The sequence below is a fragment of the Monodelphis domestica genome, chromosome X (assembly GCF_027887165.1).
Source record: "Monodelphis domestica isolate mMonDom1 chromosome X, mMonDom1.pri, whole genome shotgun sequence".
Lineage (NCBI taxonomy): Eukaryota > Metazoa > Chordata > Mammalia > Didelphimorphia > Didelphidae > Monodelphis > Monodelphis domestica.
In genome coordinates, this window is record NC_077235.1 from 62261656 (window position 1) to 62289558 (window position 27903).

The following is a 27903-nucleotide window of genomic DNA, read 5'->3' on the forward strand; positions in this document are numbered from 1 at the left end:
CTTCAAAGCATTTTGTATATTTAAGGCTCTTGCTTAGCATAGGGCATGTGCTACCAAAGGACAAGGAGACCTTTAGTCCATCCCAGAGATTCTTGGATTTAAAGACTGTGTGGAGCTGCTTTGTGAAGTTGCATACTATAGCTTTTAGGAAATGGAACCAGGAGAGACATTACACAATGTGTCCCCAAAGTCTTAGTGCAGTTTTAAGTTCTTAACAGCTGGAGACCACACAAAGATGATTGGGGGGAGGGAGGGACACCTTGCATTCTAATCAGAGACAGAAGTGAGATGTGTATACTCTGGGCAAGATGTAAAAATTGCTTCTCGTGTCTGCTGTGCGTTCTGAAGCTTTGAGGTTTTGCTGGAATGGGTATGGTGTGACTACACCAAATGTCCATCACCTGATCTGCCATAGAGGAAAAAATAGCATTGAAAATATTCATTTATATAACAACACAAAAAAATCTCTTTGTGGTCTCTCTCTTACTCTTCCTGCCCCATCCCCTTTTGTCCTAGCAGCCTGGGTCCTGACTCATATGATGATCTGTTAACTTCTTATGGACCATTTTGCAACAGCAAAGGATTGCTTCTATAGTATAGCCCCATCTGTTCCTGTATACAAGGACCAAAAAATCACCTGCAAACAAAAAAACCTCAAAGCTCCCTTGGGAAAATGCTTTCTGTTACCTTCCCTTTATTAGCCCTTACCTTATGGGGAAGGGGAAGGGGAAGGGAATGTGGGAGGTGAGGAGAAGGGCTCAAATGAAGCCAGATTGCCTATCAGATCTCCGTCTCTTCCTTTCCTACGTGTTGGTGTAGGGTCTCACTTGGCTTGATGGGAATCCCACTGGTGTTAGCTTGGAAACAATCCAGTGCAGTGCTTTCAAACTGAGTCTAAAGCAGTTAGTTTATTGGTGAGTATGGAGCACCTACAATGCACCTAGCCCTATGTTAGCTGCTCTGGGGCAGGTACATGATCCCCCTCCCCTCAAGGAACTTTGAACCTCATTGGGGAGGTCAGGAAATGGATGGAATTAACTAACAAAATTTTTGTTATTTTAGAGACTCTTAGACGTATAGATTATACACTATAGCATTCCTTTTTTTAAACTTATTTTCTGCTGATATCTTTTGATTTCCTATTCTTCCTTTGAAAACCCCCCTTTCAACTCTCCGCTCCACAGTATACAAGTGTACTTGTTTTTCTATCATCTTAATTTCTGAGTATATCTCCCTACTCAGTGAGACATCGCTTATAACAAAGATTAGAAAGAAAGGAGGCATTTAGCAAAGCTAACCACCAGTTAGAGTTTGCCGCCATAGGTGATATTCCATAATTGTTGTCCCCCACCTCTACACAGAGATACATCATCTCAAACTCTTCTCTGGTGCCAAACCTGGTGATTATAGTTCCATGGCATTCACTTGGGTTTCTTTGTTCTGTTTCTATTTTTGTCATCATGTATATTGTTTCCTTGGTTCTCTTTCATGCTGTCCAACTACATGTGGCTCTTCCCAGGCCTTTTCCGAGAACTTCATGTTCATAATTTCTATTGGCACAGCAGTATTCCATTGTATTCATGGACCATAATTTGCTTAGCTACTCCTGTGTTGATGAGCACCTACCTTGTCTCTAGTTCTTTGCTGTCACAGAAAGTACTGGGGTGAAGAGCTGAGTGCTTGTGAGATCTTTCAGTATAGGGCCTCTCTGGGTATGGACATTTTAGGCTTTTTAAAGAATAACAAAAAGAATAACTTTTTAAAGAATAATTCTAAATTGCTTTCCAGAATGATTAGAACAATCCATAGCTCCGCTAACAATGTATTATTAGTTTTCCCAGCCTGGTATTGTAGTTGGTCAGGAAGGAGGGAGTAGTTGGGTTAACCTCATCGAGGATGCCAGAGCATCTGAAGGATGTGGAGGGTTTGGATAGACAGAAAGAAGACCATCCCAGGCAGCAAGGCAAAGGGTCCCATATTGAAGGCAGGGAAGGAAAGGGTGTGTTTGTAGGACATTAAAGTCACAATAAAGGGCATGGGCTGGGTAATAATGGAAAATGAGATGGGGACAGATTATTGAGGAACTTAAAAGAAGAGTTTTGATTTGTTATGGTAGAAAATAAGCTGCCACTGAAAGGTTATTTGTTTTTTAAGCTAGAAGCCCAGTGTGATGAAAGCAGTCAAATGACATGAATTTAATAGGCCCCCTTTCTCTTTCCCGTGTTCCCTAAGAATCATGCCCAAGTGCCAGTTTCTCCTAGAATAATCAGCAAGTGTTTGGTCGACACCAACTTTATACCAGGCATGGCATGCCCTGGGGATACAAAGAAAAAGTGAAAATATTCCTTGACCTCTAGGAACTTACATTCTAATGGGAGAACCACCAGGTGCATTTCAAGGCATCCCTGATATCCCCAGAGCAGATCCTAGGCTACCACAGAAAGAATGTCATTAGCAGCAGGTGATGGGGAACCAGAAAAAGGCTTCCTGGAGAAGTTGGCACTTAAGCCAAGTCTTGAGGGGAAATCTATTCCAGGAGGTGGAGGTGAAGAGGGAGGATATTCCAGCCATGGAGGGTAGTCAGTACAAAGACACAGGCCAGCAGATGGAGTGTCATGTGTGAGGAATACTAAGAATGTTGTAGGATTGCATTGGAGAGTGTATGGAGGGGAGTAGTGCTTGCTAAGGCCAGAAAGACAGGAAGGGGCCAGGTCGTGATGATAATGAAATGCCCTACAGAGTTTCTGTTTGATCCTGGAGGATTAAACAGGAAACCACTGGAGTTGGAATAGGGAGATGGCCAGACCAGTGTCTATATGGGCAAGACCTATGCTTTAAGAAAATCTCTCTGGCAGCTGAATGGAGAATGACTTGAGGTAAGGAGGCCTCTTGGGAGTCTATTGAGGTAGTTAGTCTAGGTGAGCAGCAATGAGGGTCTGAACTTGGATGTTGGCTGTGTGAGTGGAGAAAAAGGGATGGATATGAGAGGTACTGAAGGAGAATTGACTAGACTTACCACTGGATGGGTCATGGAGGATGAGGTTACAGACCTACTAGGGGCCTGGGAGGACAATGATATCCTGGACATCAGTAGGGAATTTGGGAAGAAGGGAGGATTTGGGGGAGAAATAGAATGAATTCTGTTTTGGACATGTGGAGTCTGAGATGCCTAGGGGGACATCAAATTGGAACTATCTGAAAGCTAATTGGTGATGTGGGAGTGGAGTTCAAGAGAGAGGTCAGCGCTGGGTATATTGATCTGGGACTCATTTGCCTAGAGATAATTGATGAGAGAGGTGCTAATGACCTTATTAATTCACACTGATGGTGCGAGAATCATTTTATGAATGGGGCTGCTGTTCATGGACTGAATACTAAATTAAGTTCTCTAGGACTTTTAGATTTACAAAGGATCTCCCACCCCAAAACAGTGGGAGGTAGGGAGAGCTAGAATCATGATCCCTATTTTAGCATTTGGGAATATTGATTTGTCGAGAGGAAAAAGACTTGTCCACAGTCTTATAGTAAATAACCAAACTAGGATCCAATCTGTGATCATAAGCTAATAATGATGATAATGACAGCTAACATTTTTATAGCACTTAACTATGTGCCAAATAGTGTGCTGAGGGCTTTACAATTATTATCTCATTTGTTATTATATTATCTTATATCTTAATCATTAACTCACAACAACCCTGGGAGGTAGGTGCTATTATTATCCCTATTTTATAGATGGGGAAACTGAAGCAGATAGAGGCTAAGTGACTAGCCCAGGGTCTCATAGCCAGTTAGCATCTGAGATCATATTTGAACTCAAGTCTTCTTGATTTCTGGCTCCTGTGCCACAGATCTATAACTAGGAGGGACCTCAGAGGCCATTTAGTCTAATTCCCTCATTTTACAGAGGGGGAAACTGAGGCATATAGTGAGGAAGGGCCTGATCCAAGTTCACAAAGAGGATCCTTGATTTAGAGTTGGGAGGGACCTTAAAGTTCATCTAGTGCAATGGTTCTCGACCTTTCTAATGCCGTGACCCGGCAATACAGTTCCTCATGTTGCAGTGACCCCAAACCAAAAAATTATTTTGGCGGCTACTTCAAAACTGTAATTTTGCTACAGTTCTGATTCGGAATGTAAATACCTGATATGCATTATGTATTCTCATTGCCACAAATTGAGAGGTTGAGAACCGCTGATCTAGTGCAAGTCCCTCATTTTACATAAGAGGAAACTGAGGCCCAGGGAGAGGAAGGGACTTACTTGCTAGTCAAATGGCATAGGTGAGATATGAACCCAGGTGCCTTTTCTACACTCTCATGGTCGTGACTCCGAGTTCATTACTATTTCTCCAACCATAAGTGAGAACTGGTCCTAACATTCATCTTTCTGTGGCAGATTTGGTAAGCACTGGAGATTCAGGCTGAGCAGAATCTGTCCCCTTTCATCTTTTTGCTATTTGCTCACAGTCTGGGGCAGGGAATTCTTAACTTAGGGTCCATGAATTTGTTTTCAAAAATTATTTGGCCAACTCAATTTCTATATAATTAGTTTCTTTTGCCATCCTCTGTGTTTTATCTTATGAATTTATGAACTGATTCTGAGCAGGGGGTCCATAGGCTGCTGGAGAAGTCCAGGACACTAAAAAGGGGGAAAACCGCTGTCTGAGGGATCTAGGACTGTGGCACTCATTGGCTATGAGAAGAAGAGTGATTTGAAAAATTGAAAACTGATGCAATTTGGAAAATTTTCATTTGAATGCTATACATGGCTACCTCTTGTAGTAGTATTTTTAAAAATTCATTTATCCCTTAAATTCCCCTCACCCCTGATTAAGCCAATTAAAAAGACTCCCAAACAAAAAAAATCACAATTTTGGAACTCAAAATTTTAGGAAACTATTGCTAAAAATTATCTTCACATGTAATTAGGGAAAAAAGAAAAATAATCCAAACCAAAAACATATCTCTCAATACATATCTCTATAGGCTGGCAAAGCAAATTCCCACATTTATCAGGTCTGAAAGTGAAGGTCTCTTTATTGCATTTGAAGTTTATCACTTCTGTGAGGAGGTGAGTGGTATGTTTCATCTTCTGTCTTTTAGACTCATGTTTTATCATTTCACTGATCAGTTCTAAAGTCTTTCAAAGGCACTTTCCTCTATTTTTCTCCTATTGTCATATAAATTATTCTCCTACTTCTGCTCATTTTGACCATAGAGGTATTCCCTCTTTCCTCTGAAGCTATCTGTTTTGTTGTTTCTTAGAGCGCCATGACATTCAGATATCCCACATTTGTTTAGCCAGGGAGGGTACCATCAATCTTCCTCTCCCTGTTCCTCAGTTTCCCCCTCTGCAAAATGAGGGGGTTAAACTAGAGGATCCCTGAGGTCCCTCTGTGGCAGAGGGGGCTAGAGTAGAACCTTTTGAGTTGCAATTTTTGACTTCCATAAAAACATACAGATCCTTCTTCTCATTCTTCATTTTCTTTGGGGGTATAGATCTAGTGGTACTATTGCTGGGTCAAAGGATGTGCACAATTTGGTCACTCTCTGAGCAGAGTTCCAATTTGCTTTCCTCAATGGCTGGCCCAGTTCCAAGCTCCACCACTAGCCATAAGTGTACCTGCCTTCCCACAGTCCTTTCCAAAAGGGAAAATTTTGTCATTTTCCTCTCTTGTCATGTTAGCCAATCTAATACTTTAGTGATTTAGAGCATTTTTTCATATGGTTACTAGCTCAGATTTCTTCCTCTAAAAACTTCTTGTTCTTATCCTTTGACCCACAATACACAAATGTACTCTTTTTTCCCGTAACTCCTCCGACATTTATCATGTCTGTTTTTTTCTCATCTTTGCCAGGGTGAATTGGAACCTCAAAGTTGCTTTAGTTTGCATTTTAAAAATTATTAGTGATTTTTCATATGATTTTTGATAGCTTGAACTTCATAAGGATTTTATTGATATGTATTTGCCCCTTCTAAAATTCCTTATGCCAGGATATGGTCCTTGTAAAAAAAACCCAATAGATAACATTTCTATGGCACTATAGGCTTGCAAAGAACTTTACAAATATTCACTCATTTGACCCTCACAGCAATCCTGGGAAATAGGTGTTATTATCTCCACTTTTACAGTTGTAGAAACTGAGGCTGGCATGGATTAAATGATTTGCCAAGGTACATATAGCTAGTATTTGAGATAGGATTCAAATTCAAGTCTTCCTGATTCCAAATTCAGTAGCTCTTTACTGGATCTCTTAGTTGCCCTAGGGAAATTCCTTTGTGAAGTTGATGAAAGAAACCAATGGTCCAGAAAGTAGTGGCCACATTTGCTTTCCAGAGACAACAACAACAACAATAATGATGATAATAACAACTAGCTTTTATATAATGCCTGCTGTGTGCCAGACACCGTACTGGGCATTTTACAAATACTTTAATTTGATCCTCACAATAACTCTTTGAGGTAGGTGCTATTATTGTCCCTATTTTTTATAGATGAGGAAACTGAGGCAGACAGTGGTGAAGTGACTTGCCCAGGGTCACAGAACTAGTCCATGTCTAAAGTTGGGTTTGAACTCATGTCTTCCTGACTCCAGGTCTAGCCTTTTAGCCACTGGGCCCCCTAATTTCCCCCTAAAGCAGTTTAGGTAACCATTTGGCAGAGAAGCATGTGACCTCCTAGATTCCTGTTCCTCCTTGGGTTTTGTTTTTATTGTTTTTAATTTAACTTAATCTTTCCCCATTTACATACAGGAACAATTTCCAACATTTTCACCCAAGAATTTGCAGTCTCAAATTCTCTCCCTCTTTCCACACTTATATCCCACCCACCTCACTGAGATGATATGAAATTTCATACAGATTTTACATGTGCAATCATGTGAAAATATTTTCCTATATTAATCCTTTTGTGGAAGGAAACTCAGAACAAGAAAATTTAAGAAAGCAAAAAAAGTTTCCTTTGGTCTGGATTTATAATCCGTCAGTTTTTTCCTCTGGAAGTAGATGACTTTTTTTTTTGTCATGAGTCCCTTGGGATTCTTTTGGATCACTCTATTGGTGAGAATAGATATTATTCACAGATGTTCATTATACAGTATACCTGTCACTGTGTAACAGTGGTCTCCTGGTTCTGCTTATTTCACTCTGCTTCATTTCATATAAGTCTTTCCAGGTTTTTCTGAGTTCCTCCTGCTTGCCATTTCTTATACCACAATAGTATTCCATTACAATCATATATTATAACTTACTCAGCCATTTTTTACTTGATAGGTTTCCCCTCACTTTCTAATTCTTTGCCCCTACAAAAAGAGCTGCTTTACATATTTTTATACATATAGGCCTTTCCTCTTTATTTTTTATCTCTTTGGGATACAAACCTAGTAATACTGTTTCATGTTCAAAGACTACATACTGTTTTATAGCCCTTTGGGCATAGGTCCAAATTGCTCTCCAGAATGATTGAATCAATTCACATCTCCCCCAATTCATGCCTCAGTTTCCCCACATTCCCTCCAAATTTTGTCATTTTCCTTTTCTGTCCTAAAAGCAAATCTGATAGATGTGGTACCTCAGTTTTAAAAATTTGTATTTCTCTAATTGAATGATTTAGAGAATTTTTTTGCATGATTATAAAAAGCTTTAATTACTTTGTCTGAAAACTGCCTTTTCATATCTTTGGATTTATTCATTGGCGAATGACTTGTCTTATGCATTTAACTTATTTCTCTATTTATTTGAGAAATGAGGCCTTTATTAGAGACTTGTAAAATTTTTTGCACAATTATGATTATTATGTATTATTCTCCATCCTATTTCCTCATGGTTGGTTTCTGACTTCCACCTCCCCCAATTTGCTCCCTTTTCTGTCAACCCTACCCCTCTTTTCTTATCTCCTTCCCCTCCTACTTTTCCTACTTAGAAATTTATCGAGAAAGATAAATTTCTAAACCCATTTGTATGATTGTGTATGTCTTCCCTCATTGAGCCAATTCTAATGAGAGTAAGGTTCATATGTTTTCCTCCCACCTTCCTCATCTTTTTCTCAGTTGTGAGGTAATTTATCCCATTCTATTTTTTTCCTTTCCCCCTCCTCTCAATGCATTCCTCTTTCTTAAACTTTAATTTTAATTTAATTTTATACCACCCCATCATATTCCACTCACACCCTTGCCCTCTATCTATGCATACTCCTTCTAGTAGTGGTAGTCTCTCGGTGACCGAGAATGACAATTGTCTTTGTGCATTATCATCATTATCATCTATTGATGTACCCTCATGTGGCTTTGAAGTCCAAAGACAGAGGCGCAAAGTTTGTGGCACATGGGGCATGGGATGCCAGTTGTTACGGGAGGTGCGGTTGTGGCCTGGTGTCGGCATTCACGCGCAGCGGCAAGACGTCGACGTCGCTCATCTTCAAAGGTGGCGGCGGCATGGTGAATGTGGGTTCGCCAGCTGTTTCTGACAGAGGCAGCAAGTGCATGCTCCTTCTAACTGCCCTAATAATGATAAAGTTCTTAGGAGTTACAAGAATTATCTTTCCATATAGGTGTGTACACAGCTTAACCTTATTGAATATCTTTTGATTTCTCTTTCCTTTTTATATTTCTCTTGAGTCTTGTGTTTGATAGTCATATTTTCCATTCAGCTCTAATATTTTCATCAGAAATATTTGAAAGCCGCCCTCTATTTCATCGAATATTCACTTTTCCTCCCAAAGGATTAGGCTCAGTTTTGCTTCATAAGTGATGCTTGGATGAAGTTCTAGCTTTTTTGCCTTCTTGGAGTATCATATTCCACGATTTCTGATCCTTTAATGTAGAAACTGCTAAATCTTATGTTATTCTGACTGTGGTTCCATGATATTTGAATAATTTCTTTCTTGCTTCTTATGATATTTTCTCCTTGGTCTGGGAGCTCTTGAATTTGGCTATAATATCTCTAAGAGTTATCTCTCAGGAGGTGATCAGTGAATTCTTTCAATTTCTCTTTTGTCATCTGGTTCTAGAATATCAGCAGTTTTCCTTGGTAAGTTCTTGAAAGATGATATCTAATCTTTTTCTTTATCATGGCTTTCAGGTTGTCCAATAATTCTTAGATTATCTCTCCTGGATTTATTTTTCAGGCCAGTTTTTCCATTGAGGGATTTCATCCCCCCCCTATTTTTTCATTCTTTTTGGCTTGGTTTGATTATTTCTTGATGCCTCATGGAGTCATTAACTTCCATTTGTCTATTCCTAATTTTTAAGACATGTTTTTTGCATGTGTAAGCTATTTGACCAATTTTTTAAAAAAACCCTTAACTTGTGTCTTAGAATCAATATTGTATATTGGTTCCAAGGCAGAAGAGCAGTAAGGGCTAGGCAGTGAGGGTTAAATGACTTGCCCAGGGTCACACAGCTAGGATGTGTCTGAAACCAGATTTGAAACTAGGACCTCCTGTCCCTAGGCCTGTCTTTCAATCCATTGAACCACCCAGATGCCCCCTTCAATTCTACTTTTTAAAAAGTTATTTTCCTCAGTGAATTTGGGTGCCTCTTTTTTCATATGGCCAATTTTGCCTTTTACGAAGTTTTTCTCTTTGGTGCATTTTTGTATATCTTTTTCCATATGGCCAATGCTGCTCGTTAAGTAGTTCTTTTCTTCATTATATTTTTGTGCCTCTTTTACCAACTGGTCTATTTTGTTTTTTTAAGGTATTAATTTCTTCAGTATTTTTTGTGCTTCCTTTACCAAGCTGTTGACTCTATTTTAATGACTTGCTTGTATCACTCTCATTTCTTTTCCCAATTTTTCTTCTATCTTTCTTATTTGATTTTTAAAAATCGTTTTTGAGTTCCTCTATTAATTCTTTTTGGGTCTTGAGAGCAATTCCTAGTTTTCTTGGAGGCTTTGGATGCAGCAGTATTAACTTTGTTGTCTTCTTATGAGTTTGTGATTTGATCTTCCTTGTCACCAGAATAACTTTCTATGTTGAGTTTCTTTTGTTGTTCTTGTTGTTGTTTGCTCATTTTCCAGTTTTTTCTTTTAATTTAAAACACTATGGAAGTTGGGCTATTTTTTTGTGGCAAAGGCAGCAGTATTCCAAGCTTCAGGTTCTTTCTACAGCTGCCTTCAGAGCTAGCTCTGGGGATCCCTCTGCTCTCAGTTTTTCCACAGTGGTGTGATATAAGGAAAGATATGTTTAATACTCTACAGGCCTGTGCTCTGGTCTGTGAGTAACCATAAGCATTCTTTTCCAGCTTGGAACTATGACTAGGGTCCTCTGATCCTTTGTTTGGTGTGTGCTAGTAATCCTCCTCACCCTGAGACTGCAATCTGTGTATAGGCAATGCAGCAAGGCATCCATAGACAGCAAGGGGAACTCTGTAATCTCTTTCTAAGTAGTTGTCTGATCCCTCTTACCATCTCCAACTGAGAGCTCCAAAAGCCTTTGCTGCTGATTCAGTTGTGCCCAAAGCCTATTGCCATGGTGGGACCTGCTTTGGCATGCTGCTTTGTGCTCCATTTCTTGGTGCACTAGGTCTTTCATGTCAGTCTCCTAAGTTGTTTTGGGCTAAAATTATTTTACCTTCTCTTTTTGTGGGTTATGCTGCTCCAAAATTAACTTTGAGGTATTAAATCATAGTTTTTTGGAGGATAATTTGGTAGAGATTAGGTGGCTCTGTGTATCTTTTCTGCCATGTTGGCTCTTCCCCTTCTCTTTTTTTTAATACTTACTTTCTATCCTAATAAAGCTCTAAGACAGAAGGGCAAGGGCTAGGCAAATAGGATTGAGTAACTTACCCCAGGTCAGAGCTAGTAAATGTCTGGGGTCAGTTTTGAACCCAGGATATCTTGCCTTCATATTTGAGCCACTTAGCTCCTAGGCTGTTGGTTTTTTTTACCAATTACATGTAATAACAAATTTCCACACAAGTTTTCCTAAGTTATGTGATCAAACTTATCTCCCTCCCTCCCTTCCCTTCCTCTTCCTTGTGCGGTCAGGTGATTCGATCTGTGTTATACATGTATAAAAATATGTAACACTTCATGAATTTGTGTGTTATCCTTGCACAGAGGCCATGTCAATCTTCTCTGTATCATTCCAATTTTAGTATATGTGCTGCTGAAGCAAACAATAGGTTTTTTTTAACTCTTTATTTCCTATCCTAGGGACAACTCTAAGGCTGAAGGGCAAGGGCCAGGTAATCAAGGTTAAGTGATTTGCCCAGGGTCGCACAGCTAGGAAGTGTCCGGATCCAGATTTGAACCCAGGCTGTCCTGTCTGCACATCTTACTCTCTATCTACTGTGCCATCTAGCTGCCCCTCTTAGTGTCACTAAGGCAGAAGAGTGTCAAGGGATAGACAACTGGGGTTAAGTAACTTATTCAGGGTTACACAGCTAGGTAGTATTTGAGACCAGATTTATGCCCAGGTCCTTTCTGACTCTAGGCCTGTCTCTATCTACTGGTTCACCTAACTTGTACCCCAACGTGGGTTTTCATGATGTTACTGTCATGGCTCTCTTTCTACCTGTTTTTTTTCTTAGTCTCCTTCCTCACCACCACCTCTTGGAATCCTTATTTTCCTTTCAAACTTAGCTTACACACTGTCATTTTCATGGAGCCTTTCTGAAATGTTTTTCTCCTCTTCTCAACTACTGGTGTTTCTCACCTTACACATTAAGACGTTATGTGTCCATGTCTGCTCCCCTAGTAGAATGTATGTTTCTTCTGGGCAGGGACTATTTCATTATGGTCTTTGTAGCACCATCACCCAGCAATGTGCCTGACACCTAGTTAGGTGTTTCTAAAATGCTTGCTTGATTAACTGCAGTTTCTTCTTTGATATCTTGCTGGCTCTGAGACCTGAGGTCTCTGTCCTAGGTCTTCTCCTCTACAGTTTGCATATTCTTTCAGCTCTCTCATCAGTTCCCATAGATTTAAACGTCACCTCTCTCTATACAACTACCAAATCTACATGTTTTTTGTTGTCCATTCATTTTTCAGTTGTGACCCCACTTGAGGTTTTTGTGGCAAAGATACTGGAGTGGTTTGCCATTTCATTCCCCTCATTTTTCAGATGAGCAAACTGAGGGTTAAGTGACTTGCCCAGAGTTACAGTCCCACATCTCCAACTACCTTCTTTACCCTTTCATCAGGGTGTTCCCATAGGCATTTCAAATTCAACATTCCTCAAACCAGGCTCATTACCTTCCCACCCACTTCCAGATTTCCCTCTGTGGAGGGTACCACTCTTCCATTAAGTGGCACTCAGGTTTGCTGTTTAGGAGTCATCCTTGGACTTTCCATTCTCCTTTACCCTTGAGGTCCCATGTCTAATCATTTGTTAGATCTTACCTTCTTCAGCTTCTCAAATTGGTTCTCTCTTGTCACACTCAATAACTCTTACGGTTCAGGCTCTCATTACCTCTTGCTTGGACTTTTCTAGTAGCCTCCTCCTTGAGTGACTTTTCTCCCCCCCTCAATTCTCTCCCCTCTCCAGTCTGCCCTCCACCCAATTGGGCATTAACATATGAGTGTGGCATTGTCATTCCTCTGCTTGAGAAGGTTCAGTCACTTCCCATAATGCTTACAATGAAACATAAGCTCTTCTGTACATAAAAACCCTGCACAATCTGGATGTGATTTATCTTCCTGGAATCATTATAAGTTTCTGCCTCCCAACCTCTCCTAAACACCATGTTCAGCCAAACTGCCTCACTCATTATTCTCTGAACAAGATGTTCTATCTTCTATCTCCATGCCTCATACAAGCTGTCCTTCATGCCTTGAACATTTCCTCACCTTTGCCTTTTGAACTTCTGGTTCCCTTCAAGGCTTATCTCAAGTGCTTCATTCTTCAAAAGACCTTTCCTGATTCCCCTAGTTATCAGTCCACACCCTCCTCACAGAATTAGTGTATTTATTTGGTAAGTGTCTCATATGTAGTTATTTAGAAGCTAGGTGATGATGTAGGGAATAAAGTGTTGGGCCTGGAGTTAGGAAGAACTAAGTTAAAATCCAGCCTCAGACACTTCCTAGCTCTGTGACCCAGGTTACGTCCCTTCCCTTCTGTTTGCCTCCATTAAGGATCAAATGAAATACTCATTAAAAAGCACTTAGTATGATATATGACTTGGAGTAAGCACTATGTAAATGTTTAGTATTATTGTCTGTGAATATATTATATCCCCCTCATCAAATGTAAGCCCTTTGAGGGTAAGGATTCACTCATTATTGTCTTTGTAGTCTCATTATCCACTTAGCATAGCAGAATAAAACCTTTTTCATTTGATTGACATACTGTTACTTTATTAGATATCTAATAGGTTTCTGGCACCCTGCTTTCTTGCTTGGGTTCCTCTAATCTTTTGTGTTGTTTTTTTTCCCAGAGCCACTGGATTGATTTTGGCATGAGCTATATGTTTTAAAATAGAGGTTTGAAGAATTTTGTATATTATGTTTTAAGTGAACAAATCTGATGATACCAGGCTCTGTTCTTGTTCAAACACAGAGTTATGTAGGCTTGCTTAGACAGTGTTGAGATATTTGTTACAGTTCAAATCTTAGGATGCATGTATGAATATGTCTGTATAGAGACATATCTATTATATGCCAATCTGTGAAGGCCTAAGGCTTCACTCATTTACTAGACCCAAAGCTTTAGGGTTAGATGGGACTTGAGAAGTTAAGGGACTTTCAAAGTCAGGTACTCTGACTCCAAATCCAATACTTTTTCAGTTATATTTTTGCTTTGTGTGTATAGGCAGGTTGGGAGGGAGGATTGTGTCCCCCAGAGGTCTCTTAGGTGGGGGCACTAAAGTGCATAGATCACTGGGCTGGGAGTTGGGAAGACCTCAGTTCAAATCCAGCCTCAAAAACTTACTCATTGTGGGATCCTGGGTAGGTCACTGTATTTCTATTTTCTTCACTCTTTCCATTTGTAAAATAGGGATAAAGTATTCCTTGTAGGGATATTATGAGAATCAAATGAGAAAAAAGTTGTAAAAAGCAATCAGCACAGTGCCTGCCACATAATAGTTCACTAATTATTACTGCCTCTCAAAAAGTCCTCATGAATCTAATCTTTATAATGGTGGTGGACCCTTAGAAAAACCCATGGGCTTTGAGCTTCTTTGTTGATTCACAACCCTGGTTCTTAGCTGAGACATAAACGCTGGGATGTGGAGGCTCTGTTTGTTAGAGCCTTTTGCCACGGCCTTTTCTAATAAGGAAGTCATATTGATGAGTTCTATACTTTACTTATAGTCTTCTTTCTACCTTGTCTTCTGTCGTTGCCTTCAACATACCTGTTGTTGGCGGATGTCCCTTCCAACACCTGGCATTCCAGTTCCTCCTGTCTCCTAAACTTCTATGATCTCTTCTTCTCTTGGCCTGGGTCACGCACTCCCTTCGGCTTACCAAATGTTCCACTTCAACAACCACACACTCCTTTCCCCTCTCCTGGCTCCCCTGAGGCCTTTACACTTTCTATGGCTTCACTTTCCCTCCCTCCCAATCTTGACCCTGGAGGTAGTTGGTGCCACATTGCACTGTTCTCTACTCTTGAACCTTTGACCTATTGTCTTGTTATCACTCATGCCTTGCCAACTGTGCCCTGCCTTATCTCCACTTTCCACTTCTTTTCCTTATTGTGTGCTGCTGAATAATGCTTGAGAAAATCATGCAAACATGCCAACTGGTTCTGCTATACATTTTTGTTGTTTAATTATTCTTTTTAAAATCCATACCTTCTGTCAGTATCAATTCTAAGATAGAAGAGTACAAGGGCTAAACAATGGGGATTAAATGATTTGCTCAGGGTCACATAGCTAGGAAGTATCTGAGGCCAGATTTGATCCCAGATCCTTCTAACTCTAGGCCTGGCACTCTATCTACTACCTGCCCCTAAATGTAAATTATTATGATTAATTATTAAGACCCTTACTTTCTGTCTTAGTTACCAGTCTGAAGCAGAAAGGGTACAGGCTAGGCAATGGAGGCTAAATGACTTGCCCAGGGTCACACAACTTGGAAGTGTCTGAGTCCATATTTGAACCCAGGGCCTCCCAACTCCAGGCCTGTTGTACTATCCACTGAGACATCTAGTTGCCTCTTGTTATTGGATCTTGACTTGGCCCTCACTGTAGCTAGGCAATCCTTCAACTTTGTGATTGCTTTTCTATCCCACTCACCACAGTGGCTGTTCCAGACCTTGCCTTCTCTCTTCATGCCTCTTTCCCCTTTCCATTATTTTCTGAGTTGAGGACCCCTCCTCTTACTCTACTGTGAAAACAGAAACTGCTGTTTTGAGCTCCCTCTCTTCAGATCAGATCCTTTGACATCATACCTCCCTCTCTTCTCCTTTCATTCAATCTCTGATAAGGAAATGGCCCTTCTTATCAATGTCAGCTCCCGTACATGTACCCTGGATCCCTTGTCCTCTCTTATATTGTCCCAGTAATCATCACTCTTATCTTTCTCTAGTCTCCAGACTCCCTATTTACTGGGTCCTTCTCTGCTGTCTACAAACATGCTCATATCTTTTCTAGCCTAAAAAAATCTCAGTTAATCCTCCTTCACAGCCAAACTCTTAGAGGAAAGCTGTCTACACTCATTGCCTCTCTCATTGTCTTCTCAACCCCTTAATCTGGCTTCCAAACTCATCCCTTCACTGAAACTTCTCTTTCCAAAGTTACCTTGATCTCCTAGTGTCTCTGCCTTATGTCAATTCTTATTCTTCTTGACCTCTCCACATTATTTGACACTGTTGCTCCTCTTTTCCCCCTCTGGATATTCTTTCCTTTCTGGGTTTTCACAATGCAATTCTATCTTGTTTCTCCCTCTACCCATTGTCTGTGCCTTCTCAGTCTCCTTTTTTTAAACCCTTACCTGCTGTCTTAGAATCAATACTGTATATTGGTTCTAAGGCAAAAGAGTAGTAAGGGCTAGGCAATGGGAGTTAAATGACTTTCCCAGGGTCACACAGTTAGGATGTGTCTGAGGTCAGATTTGAACCCAGGACCTCCTGTCTCTAGGCCTGGCCCCTTCAGTCACCTTTGATAGAAGATAAGTATCCATTTTTTACCCTTAAACTATGGGAATCCCCTAAGCTCTGACCTGGGCTCTCCTCTCTACACTTTTTCTCTTTGGAATATATATTTTTAAAATGCTTTCCACAGATTTAATAGCTGTTTTCAGTTTAATGTAATCCATACATCCCTATACAGATTAGTTTCTGATCTATTACGCCAGTGCTGGAGTCTCTACCGAGCTCTGTTCTTATAGCTCCAACTGTTTGGTATCCACTTGCATCTGACTATCCTATAGGCATTTCAGACCCATAAACTCCAAAGCCAAGCTCATCATCTTTTTTTCCAAACCCTCCACTCTTCTGAATGCCCTTGCTTTGATTGGTGCCCTGTTCAAGGCACTCTCGCCAGCTTTACAACTTCAGAGTTCCCTTCAAATCCTTACTGTCCCTCAGCCCAAATATTGTGTGTGTCTTAGAGAGTCAGTGTCCAAAATGTCTCTCAAACTGGCCCATTTCTCTCCCCACACAGCCACTACCCTCATTTAAGTCCTCAGAGTCTCTCAGCTAGAGTGAAATAGCCTCGTCATTGGTGTTCCGGACTCCACTTTTCCCTTTTCTAAGTCATCTTCCATACTGCCAAAGCAATATTCCCACCAAGTCACCTCCCCTGCTCAGTAAACTTCAGCAGCTCTCTCTTATCTCAGGTCAAATGCAAATTCTTCCATTTGGCATGTAAAGTTCATTACAGCCTACCTTTCCAGGTTGATTAGACATTCTTTCCCTTCATGTATTCAGTGATCTAGCCAAATAGGCTACAATTACAATTAATTTGCATATGACACTTCTGTCTCCCTATCTTAAAAGGCACAGACTATCTCCCATGCTTCTAATGTACTCTCTCTTCACCTCTACCTCATAGAATCTCAAACTTCTTTCAGTCACCTCCTACATGCCCCTTCTTGATTTCTACCCAGTCCCAGCCCTTTGCTGCTAGTGCCAAAATTACCTGATACACACACACACACACACACACAGACACACACACTTGTGTGTAAGTGTGTAAGCTGACCCTTAAACCAGATCAGAATTCCTTTTATATGGTAGGTGCTGAGAAAGTGCTGATTGGCCTTAGTAGAAGGAGTTTCCTCCCTGGGTGTTCCCAGTATCAATGAATCATAGCTCCAGTAAAAAAAATTATATCTATGTATTGTCTTACCTGAGAGATTTGTAAGCTCCCTGTGGGCAGCGACTATTTCATTTTTGTCAGAATATTCTCAGAATCTAGCACAGTGCCTAGCTCAGTGTTAAATAATTGTTTCCTGATTGGTTGGTTGATTGTGGTTGAAGAAGTGGATGCTCAGAGATGTTAAGGGCCTTGAACAGTGTCACACAGAGAGTTTGTGGAAGAGTCAGAAGTAAGGTCTGTGTCTCCTTTGTCTGGTGTTCTTTACTTTGTACCACACACAGTTGATCTGATGTGTTTGACAAAATTATGGCAAAGAAAAGGTTTTCTTGAGTGACAGTTGGTACAACTTTGGGTTTTGTTGCTTGTTTGAGATAGCTTTTCCCAAATGCTTGCCCTATTAGGGTGCTTAGTGCCCCTTTCTTTTTTTAACCCTTACTTTCTCTGTTAGTAACAAGTCTAATATAGAAGGGCAAGGGCTAGGCAATGGGGGATAAGTGATTTCCCCAGGTCATACAACTAGGAAGTATTTGAGGCTACATTTGCACCCAGGTCCTCTCAACTACAAGCCCAGTGCTGTAGCAACTGTGCCACCTAGGTGCTCCCACCCTTCTTATTATCATTCGGGGCCTGGCACATAATCCTCTACTCCAGGCATACAGGAAGTTGACAAGAATGTTACCATGATATGGAGATGGCTAGGAAATCTGTTCTAAAATACTGGTGGGGGGACAGCTCAGCGGATTGAGAGTTAGGCCCAGAGATGGGAGGTCCTGGATTCAAATCTGGCCTCAGACACTTCCTAGCTGTGTGACCCTGGGCAAGTCACTTAACCCCCATTGCCTAACCCTTACCACTCTTCTGCCTTAGAACCAATGCCCAGTACTGATTCTAAGACGGAAGGTAAGGGTTTAAAAAAAAATAAAATACTGGTAGGATGTGGGAACACTGCCTTATTAACTAATGCATGTTTCCCCTGTAGGTGGCGACTCACTAGTAGGAATATGCTAGCTCATCTCAGATTTCAAAAATCAAATTAATTTCAGAAGAAGTTTGTTGGCAATGATTCTTATATATGTGAGTTTCTCCCACTAAATGGTAGGTTAGTTATTAAGCCAAGAGAGATGGTGAGTTCTTTCCCCTTTTGTTGGTAGGCATGATAGTAAAGAGACAGTATGTAGAAGGCCTGCCCACGGGTTAAATCAGGGGCCGTGGAAGAGTGACTCTGTAGGCACAAACCGAGGGAGAGACCTTGCTGAATAGTGAAGGAAGAGTCTGTGTATTTTCAGTTGTGGAATACTTAGCAATAACACACTGACCACCCAAACACAACTCATCCTGTCAGTGGCCTTGCTCTGACAAGTCTCAGACACAAAGCCTGCTTTGTATTTTAACTCAACATGCAGAATTCAGCCTTGTCATTCACATTAATCTCAGTAATACTTGATCGTTTCCAAAGCACTTTCCATAGACCATTTTTGATCCTTTTAATGAGGTGACAGTCTTTACTGTCCTTATTTTATAGATGAAGAAGCAGACTGAGAGAGCTTAGCTATGTGGCTAGCAGGGATGGTCTTCAAGGTAAGTGAAGACCTGGGAGCCAGAAGAGTACCTTTGAGTGACTTACAGATATGCATTTTTCATTTGAGAGTGGGGATGGTTTCTTTGGTCTTGCCATCCCTAGAACCTAACACAGTGCCTGGCAACTAATCAATATTTCAATACTTACTCATTGATCAAGTCTGACCACTTTTGCTCCCCATTGCATGTAGATATGCTTGGGTTTCATTGATTGAATTATGGGGTTCCAAGCTAACCCACTGAGGCCTTGGGTGTCATCAGAACATACCCTCAGGGCTGGAAGGAACCCTCAAGGTCATCTCTCCGATCCACTCATTTTATATATGAAGAAACATACCCAGAGAAGTTTCAAACTGCTCCAAGTCACATAGAAAGATAACAGAGTTAGTTAAGTCTTCTGACTTCACTCCACCACCACCCTTTTGACTCTACTCTCATTGTGCTTTTCCATCCTACTCATCTATCTCCTTACATTCTCATGGATGAGGTCAATAGAATGTTATTCCTTTGCTTCACATGGGAAGCAGACACTAAGATTTAGCTTCAGGTATGATCAACTGGAATGAAGTCTCTTACTCAGGTTACTGAACTCCCAAACCAATGCTTTTTCTTCTAAATTATCCTTTAGGTTGATTTCTTTGAAAAAACCAAGTTGCAAAACTGAAGGCTGGCAAAACCTATTAATGCATCATTGTGATATTTCTAGCTCACTGTCCAAGGTTCAGCATAGCCATATGGTTGTTAATAATTTCTAGGAAGCCTTTTTCCTGTGCCTAGATAATTTCCAGTTTCCAAAGCCCATGGGCAACCAGAGAACTTGAGTTTAAATCTCTCTTCTGAGCCTTCCTGTCAGACCTTGGACAAGTCACTCAAGCCCCCTCTCTGAGCCTCAGTTTCCTTCTCTGTACAATGAAGGTATTGTATTAGGTGGCTCCTTAGGTCCTTTCTAGCTTTATGTGTGACCTTGGGCAAGTCCCTTCACCATCTCTGCAAAAAAAGAGGGTTAGACTGGATGATCTCAGAGGTGCCTTCCTATTCTGGTTCTACAATCCCATGATCATTATGATTTATAGGATTTTGAAGGGAAAAACACAGTGTCCCCATTCAGGCCACATCAAGTCTTAACATCAAGTGCTATTCACATCTCACTGGAGAGGTTTAAACTGTACTCCATAACATATGACTGAATTTATTTTGTTTGACAAGGAAGTGCCCACAGTCCCCTGGATGTTGTTGGTTCTCGGGACCTTTGTTGAAAATCCAAAAGACATACATCTTCATCTTGGTCTTTGTAACTCTAGCACCCAGCACAGTGCCTGGCACATGGAAGGGGGCTTAAGAAATGCCTGTTCATTGATTTTTTCCACAAGAACTGTTGGAATTCCTCTCCATAAACAAGGGGGCAATTGGCTAGGTTGATTTATATTGAATAAATGTGGCTGCCCCTCTGACTTACAGAAATGTCAGGTTTAATTATTACCATCTTAAATGTCATTTGCCTAGGGACTGCAGCTTTATGTTTTAAAGGTCTGCCAAAAAGAAAAGGCAAAGAAATCATGCTGAGTCTCTCTAGTATCAGAGATCTCAAGCTGGGAGGGCCCTCAGGAACCATCTAGTCCAAGCCCCTTGCTTCATTTATTTATTTTTGAAAAGTTTACTTAATTAGTCAATTTAGAATATTTTCCCTTGGTTACAAGAATCATGTTCTTTCCCTCTCCTTCCTCTCTCCCCTCCTGTAACCGACGTGCAATTCCACTGGGTTTTACATGTGTACTTGATCAAAACCTATTTCTATATTGTAGATATGTGCATTAGGGTGATCATTTAGAGTCTGTAGCCCCAATCATATCCCCATTGACCCATGTGATCAAACCATTGTTTTTCTTCTGTGTTTCTTCTCCCACGGTTTTTCCTCTGAATATGGATAGTGTTCTTTCTCGTAGATCCCTCTGAATTGTCCTGGATCACTGCATTGCCACTAATAGAGAAGTCCATTACATTTGATTGTACCACAGTGTATCAGTCTCTGTGTACAATGTTCTCCTGGTTCTGCTCCTCTCACTCTGCATCACTTCCTGGAGGTTGTTCCAGTCCCCATGGAATTCCTCCACTTTATTATTCCTTTGAGTGCAATAGTATTCCATCCCCAACAGATGCCACAATTTGTTCAGCCATTCCCCAATCGAAGGGAAGCCCCTCATTTTCCAATTTTTTGCCACCACAAAGAGCACAGCTATGAATATTCTTGTACATGTCTTTTTCCTTATTATCTCTTTGGAGTATAAACCCAGCAGTGCCCTTTGGGCGTAGTTCCAAATTGCCCTCCAGAATGGTTGGATAAATTCACAGCTCCACCAGCAATGCATTAATGTCCCTACTTTGCCACATCCCCTCCAGCATTCATTACTTTCCTTTGCTGTCATGTTGAACAATCTGCTAGGTGTGAGGTGATACTTCAGAGTTGTTTTGATTTGCATTTCTCTGATTATAAGAGATTTAGAGCACTTTTTCATGTGCTTATTAATAGTTTTGATTTCTTTATCTGAAAATTGTCTATTCATGTCCCTTGCTCATTTATCAGTTGGGGAATCAAGCCCCCTTTTTTTACATAGGAGGAAGCTGAGGCCCAGGGCTGGGGATTGCATACTGCTCTATTGACCTTCACTCTTTGCTTCAGATCCAGTGCTCCCCTCCTGCCTCCCATTTCTTCTTCTTGGCAATCGAGTTTGGGGGGACTGACTGGTCAGATTGGTGCCATTATCTCTCAAGAGGTGAAATTAACAGGTCATCATTTCATGAGGGCATCCCACTGTTACCTTATAGATAAGCCCAAGTGACTAAAGAAAAGCAGCCCAGGTGGTTTCTGAGGATTTGTCCACAATTTTCTTGCCATAAAAAGAAATGTGTAGAGGATTTAAAATTCCAGCATAAAAGTATGTTCACAAACTATTGCTGGAATGCACTGTCCAAACAGTATGTTAATGCCACTTTTCCCAAGGTTAAAAGAGCTCTCATTTGCCTGTAAAAATAAAATGGAAAACAGATCATCTCAACAGCGTTACTTTTGATTGCAAAACTCAAACCAGAGGTCAAAAGAACATAGAAGATTTGGTTTTTTTAAGGTTGGTTTCATGATCATAAAAATGAATTGAAAAGGGCAATTAGTCCTTCATCAAAATCTTCATTACAGTGGTGTATTTGTTAGGAGAAGGAGAAACTGCTAGTCCTTTCAGTAGAGAGGCATTTCTGTTAAATAAAATTTTATTGAAGAATCTGGTTGTTTCTGAAGGCCCATTTTGGAGCCCAGGCCAAAGGAGTGTGTTTAGGGAGCCTGCCAGTTTTTGTTTACATTCCAAGTAAGGTTTGTTTTATAACCATCTTGTATAGACTTCAACAGCCACTCACAGCAGCATGTCCAAAGTCAGCTTTGACTAGATTTCAGACTGGCATGTTCAAGCTAATGTTGACTCACCATCTCATCTTAATTAAGAATAGAATTGTTATTCATGAAACTCAAAAGGAGATTTGTGAATTGATTCCAAGGGGTCCGAGAATTTGCCTTTTTCATATTTCAGTAGAACTGGTTTCCTTGGTAACACTGTTTCATCTTATGCATTTAAAAACATGATTCTGAGAAGGGATGGATAGGTTGCCATACACTGCCAAAAGGGTCCGAGGCAAAAATCGTTAAGAACTCCTGAATTAGAGCTATTCAAAGTACAATGAGTGGCCTTGAAGAAAGGGAGTGAGTTTCCCCTCAACAGAGGTCTTTAAGCAAAGGAGGAATGATCATTTATCAGCAGTATTATAGAAGATATTGGTATTCAAGCATATAGTAACATGTATCACTTGTTCTTTTTGAAGAGTAACATTATTAAAATGGATATAATGAATGGATTATAGTAATTTTCAGAGTTTTCTGAAACTTCTTGCAATGAGCTTGAGCATTTAAAGGACCTGGGGTACTTCTTTGACCATATTGATTATAACCTACCCTCTGTGACTTAGTAGATGGTCTTAAGGTGTTGCCATAGCCCCAAATCTCAAACCCTGCTGTCAGTGAGGTGATGAACCTTTCTGAATTTATCCAAGCTCATCACTGGACTTCAAGCCTTTCCACCATGGAAGACTTTGGGCTTCACATGGAGAGCCTTTGGGGATCCAAAGGTAACCTTTGTATCTCCAGGGGAAAACAAAAGAGGACTTTAGTTAGGGGATTACAATGAACATTGCTTTGCAAAATCATTCCCTGGGAATTGGTTCAGTTTTACAGATCTTGGCCCTGTTGAATGGTGATAAATTGCTAGCTTTTACTTTGTTATAAGTAGAGTAGGTTTTTTTAAAACCCATACCTTCTGCCTTAGAGTCAATACTAAGTATTGGTTCCAATGCAGAAGAGGGGTAAGGGCTAGGCATTGGGGATTAAGTGATTTGCTTACGGTCACACAGCTAGGAAATGTCAGAGGTCAAATTTGAACCCAGGATTTCTGTCTGCAGGCCTAGCTCTCTATTCACTGAGCCACCTAGCTGCCCCGAGTAGAACAGGTTTTTACTTTCCCAAATCTTATTTAATACCCATCTTAAAGGCAGAAGGGGCTGTAGTATCATTTAATACAGGGGTTCTTAGCTTGTGGTCCACAGAGCCCCCAAGGAGTCTATGGATGGATTTTAGGGGGTATGTGAACTTAGTTGAAAAAATAATTCATTTTAATTTTTAATTTTAATTTTTTTAAATTTTTGTTAACTTCTAAATGAAGTTTTGCATTTCTTTCTATTGTTTAAAAACATTCTTCTGAGAAGGAGTTGATAGGTTTCACTAGACCAAAAGAGTCTCTGACTCAAAAAAGCCTCCAATTTAGTCCAGCCTTCTACTTGTTGAAAGAAAATTGGATCTCAATTTCTTCTTCTGTAAAACCAGAGAAGTAGAATGATCTTTCAGACCCCTCCTACTCTTGATTTTACAATTTGTTCTCTACCAGGAGTTCTTAAACGTTTTTGTGTCCTAGACCTTTTGGGCAAATGGGTAAAGCTTATAACCTCCTTCCCAGGATGGTGGTTTTAAACACATAAAGTAAAATCTATAGGATTACCAAGAACTCAAGTCGTATTGAAATATAGTTATCCACGTATTTTAAAAAGAAATTCAAGGCTCCAAGTTAAGAATTTCTGCTATAAAGCCTTACCTCAGACCTTTCTTATTCACTTTTAGTTATGAGTCCCTCCCCTCTCCGTATTACTTTGCATTTAAAATTTTTCCTTATATACAGACTTATTTCCCCCCAATAATCTCTTGGAGAGCATTGCTGGGCAGGGATTTTTGTTTTTGCCTCTGTGTCTCCTGTACCTGGTGTGGTTCCCAGCATATAGCATATACTTAGTAAATGTTTGAATTGAATAAGTGACTATTAACAGTTTCTATGCACTGTTTCCAAAATCCTTTAACTCCCTCTCTTTTGGTAACTGGGTATTAACAGTACCTTCTGGCTTCTGGACATCAACTCTTGTTCTACTATATTTAATGTAGCTACTTTTCCCAATATATTTCTTTCCTTTTAATTGTATGGACTGCTTTTTTAAGGCAAGTTTTTTTAGCTTTTCATAATTAAATTGTCATTAATAATTTTTTTCTATTTGATATAGAGAAAAGAATCCCTCCTTTTCACAGGTGAGACAAATCTTATTCTGTTTTCTAGTTTGAAAAAAATTGTTGTTTTATCTTTGGATATAAGAATTTGCGGCATGGGGTATGAAGTATGAAAAGTATGGATTCAGTTTTTGTCATATAGCTAACCATCCACTTTCCCCAACAGTTTTTATTGAAAAGTCATTCAGTTTTCTAGTGTTTTCAACAGGGACTTAAAATGCTAACCTTGGACTCCAGTTGTAGGCTCCCTCTTTTGATGGTTTTCCTTTTCATAGTTCTGGATATTCTTATCCATCACATTTTCTATATGAGTTTTGTTATGACTCATTCTATTAAATAACCTATTAGTACTTTTATTGTTATTGCATTAAATTGATAAGTTGCTTTGGTGAGCATTGAAATTTTTATGATCTAACTGTGAGCTGGGGATTTGTTCAATTCTTCCTTGATTTCTGTGTTGGAGTAACCTTTATATTGATAAATTAATGACCAAATATGTGACGTGTTTTCCTAGCAATAGATGGCATAGTCCTCTTTCTATTGGTTCCTCTTGCTTCTTGGTGGTAGTACAAGGATCTGGAGATAATTGCTATTGGTTTATCTTGTATCTTTCTACCCTGTACTAAAGTCATTTACCTTCATTAATGTTGAGGCTGATAGTCTTGGATTTTTGTAGGCAAAAAGTCATGCTGTCTGTAAATAGAGGTAGTAGACTTGTTCAGTTATTTCAGTCGTTTCTGACACTACGTGACCCCCTTTGAGGTTTTCTTAGCAGAGAACCTGGAGTAGTTTACCATTTCTTTGTTCATCTCATTTTACAAATGAGGAAACTCGGGCAGACAGAGGTAGGATGACTTGCCCAGATGTCACAGCTAGTATTGTGGACAGATTTGAACTCAGGTATTCCTGCCTCTAGGCCCAGTGTTCTATAAAACCATGTTTGCTAGTCCTATTAATTTAATTTCTTCTGAGATTTTTGTTAAGAATGCTTTTTATAGGGAGAGCTAGGTGGCTCAGTGGATTGAGAGCCAGACCTAGAGATGAGAGGTTTTGGGTTTAAATGTGGCCTCAGACACTTCCTAGCTGTGTGACTTTGACCAAGTCACTTAACTGCAGTTGTCTAACTCTCACTACTCTTCTGTCTTGGAACTGATACTTTGTATTGATTCCAAGACAAAAAAAATACTTCAGATATCATATATTTGGGGGCTGCTAGGTGGCATTGGGGATAGAGCACCAGGCCTGGAGATAGGAAGTCCTGGGTTCAAATATGACCTCAGACACTTAACTGTGTGACCTTGGGCAAGCCACTTAACCGCAGATCACCTAGTCCTTACCATTCTTCTGCTTTGGTACTGACAAGCAGTATTGATTCTAAGATGGAGGGTAAGAGTTTAAAAAAGAAGGCCTTTTTATGTTTCCATCCAAATGCCAATAGAAGTAAATGGAACCAAGTACAGCTAGCATGCCCTAAAGTCCTTCTTATACTTTGTCATCAGCTAATGGGCTTAGGTCAGTCATTCGACTACCCAAGTATAGGTTTCTTCATGTGGTTCACATGGATCCTGAGAGACTTTATCAGGTGAGTGAATGAAGAACATTTATTAGACATGCTTTCCTGTGTGCCAAGCATGGTGCTGGATGCTAGGAATAGAAATACCCAAAGCAAGTAAGGCCTTGCCATGAAAGAGCTTCCATTCTAATACAGAAAAACTGCCCATATAGGAGAGTGGTGACGGGGGTCAGGGGAAGGCAGGGAAATCATTGGGCAATTGATCAATGTACTCTTTTCCTGAATGGTAGTGCTGCTCTGTCTGGTACTCTCAGAGAGATGGGGTGGCAGAAAGATGGCCAGAACTAGCTGCGGTGAATGTTTGCCTGAATCTGACAAGATGCAATCACTTCTCTTCTCCCTGTTGCCTCCTTGAAAATTTAGGCCAACCCTACAGCCTTTGTGATCTGTTATTATTACCTTCCCCCTTTACCTTCTCCTTTCAGCATTCTTAGTGTTCTCTTTCATATACTTATTATGTTCCAGGTGAACTGAACACATTTCCTGACTCCATGTCATTGCTTATGCTGTTCCCTGTGCCTTAAATGCCTTTCTTTCCTTTTCTCACTTGTTGAATTCCTACCTCTCCTTTAAAAGCCCAAATCAAAACCCACCTTTACTGGGATGCTTTCTAACCTTCTTCTGTCCTTCCCTTTCTCCCTCTTTATACTTTTCTTTTGAATGCACTGAGCACGTAATATGCATATTTTAGTTATCTATGTATTTCCCTGTTTAGATGCCCTTTGTGAGGACAAGGATTGTGTCTTATCAGTAGCTCTTTATTTCCCTTGCCAGCTCATTCCACATCTAGATTGCTTTAATTGTTATGAAGTCAGTTCATGTCACTTGTTTTCAGGGCCTTCTCTTTAATGTTGTGTATTTGGATTTTTTTGCCATTGTCCTGGCAAGATCACTTCAAGGAGAAAACAATTGTCTAAAAAAAATAAAATCTAGATGCTTTAGTTTTTAGTCAGAGAGCTTGAAAAAGCTACCTGTGATAGTGTTTAAGCCTTTGTATTTCTAATATGTAAAGCAATTTACAAACCTTAAAGCAAATATATAAATACTAGTTATTATTATTAGTAGTAAAATGCTATTTCACAAGGAAAGGAATTTTTTCAGAAGAAGAAACCATCTTCTGATCAATAATAATGGGGATAAATACAAATGAATAGAACTCTGAAGTTTTACAACCCAATTAAATTGGCAAAGATGATCAAAATGATAGAAACAGTCAATGTTGGTAGATCTTTGTTTTTTAAACTTTTATTACTTTAAACACATACCTTCCATCTTAGAATCAATATTGCATATTGATTTCAAGGCAGAAGAGTGGTAAAGGTTAGGCAATGGGGGTTAAGTTACTTGCCCAGGGTCACACAGCTAGAAAGTGTCTGAGGCCAAATTTGAACCCAGGACCTCCCATATTTAGGCCTGGCTCTCAATCTAGTCAGCACCCCACACGAACACACTGTTAACAGAGCTTTGACTTGATCTAAGAGTCCTGGAAATGACTTTAGAATTATGTGAGGAAAGTCATTGAACTGTTTCAAATCCTTTGCCCTGGCAATCTCATTACTGGGCGCATACCCACAAAGAGGACAGTGATGGAAAAAATGTAGACTATATAGACTAAAATTTTCATAGCAGTGTTCTTTGTGATAGCAAAAAACTGGAAACAGAATGTCTGCCTGTCTGTTTGAGTAGTAGCTTAATAAATTGTGATACATGAATATAATGGCATGTTAGTACTGTAAAGAATAACGAATAGGAAGAACTTGGAGAAACATGAGAAGAGTTGTATGAAGTGATGCAGAGTGAAGGATGCAGAACCCAGAGAAGAATTTACACAATGACCACAATAACGTAAGTGATAACAATAAAAAACAAACTCAGAGGAAATGGAATGAATGATCTCCATT

General features: G+C 40.0%; 1 protein-coding gene and 1 non-coding gene across 8 annotated transcripts in view; one reads left to right on the forward strand and one right to left on the reverse strand.

Annotated features, from left to right (window-relative positions):
* The window catches only part of LOC100019455 (A-kinase anchor protein 17B-like), a 98848-nt gene that overhangs the window by 51302 nt on the left and 19643 nt on the right, over positions 1–27903 (forward strand). Inside the window, exon 1 of one of the 7 annotated variants that reach the window (XM_056809864.1) lies at positions 1–27847. The exons of the other annotated variants lie outside the window; for them this stretch is intronic. Within the exon in view, the coding sequence (XP_056665842.1) occupies positions 27792–27847 (56 nt within the window). The 5' untranslated portion in view covers positions 1–27791. The remainder of the gene's footprint in view (positions 27848–27903) is intronic. 7 annotated transcript variants of the gene reach the window in all.
* Positions 11017–11119, reverse strand: LOC130456201 (U6 spliceosomal RNA). The gene has a single exon (XR_008914795.1). It is a non-coding gene; the product is annotated as a U6 spliceosomal RNA (small nuclear RNA).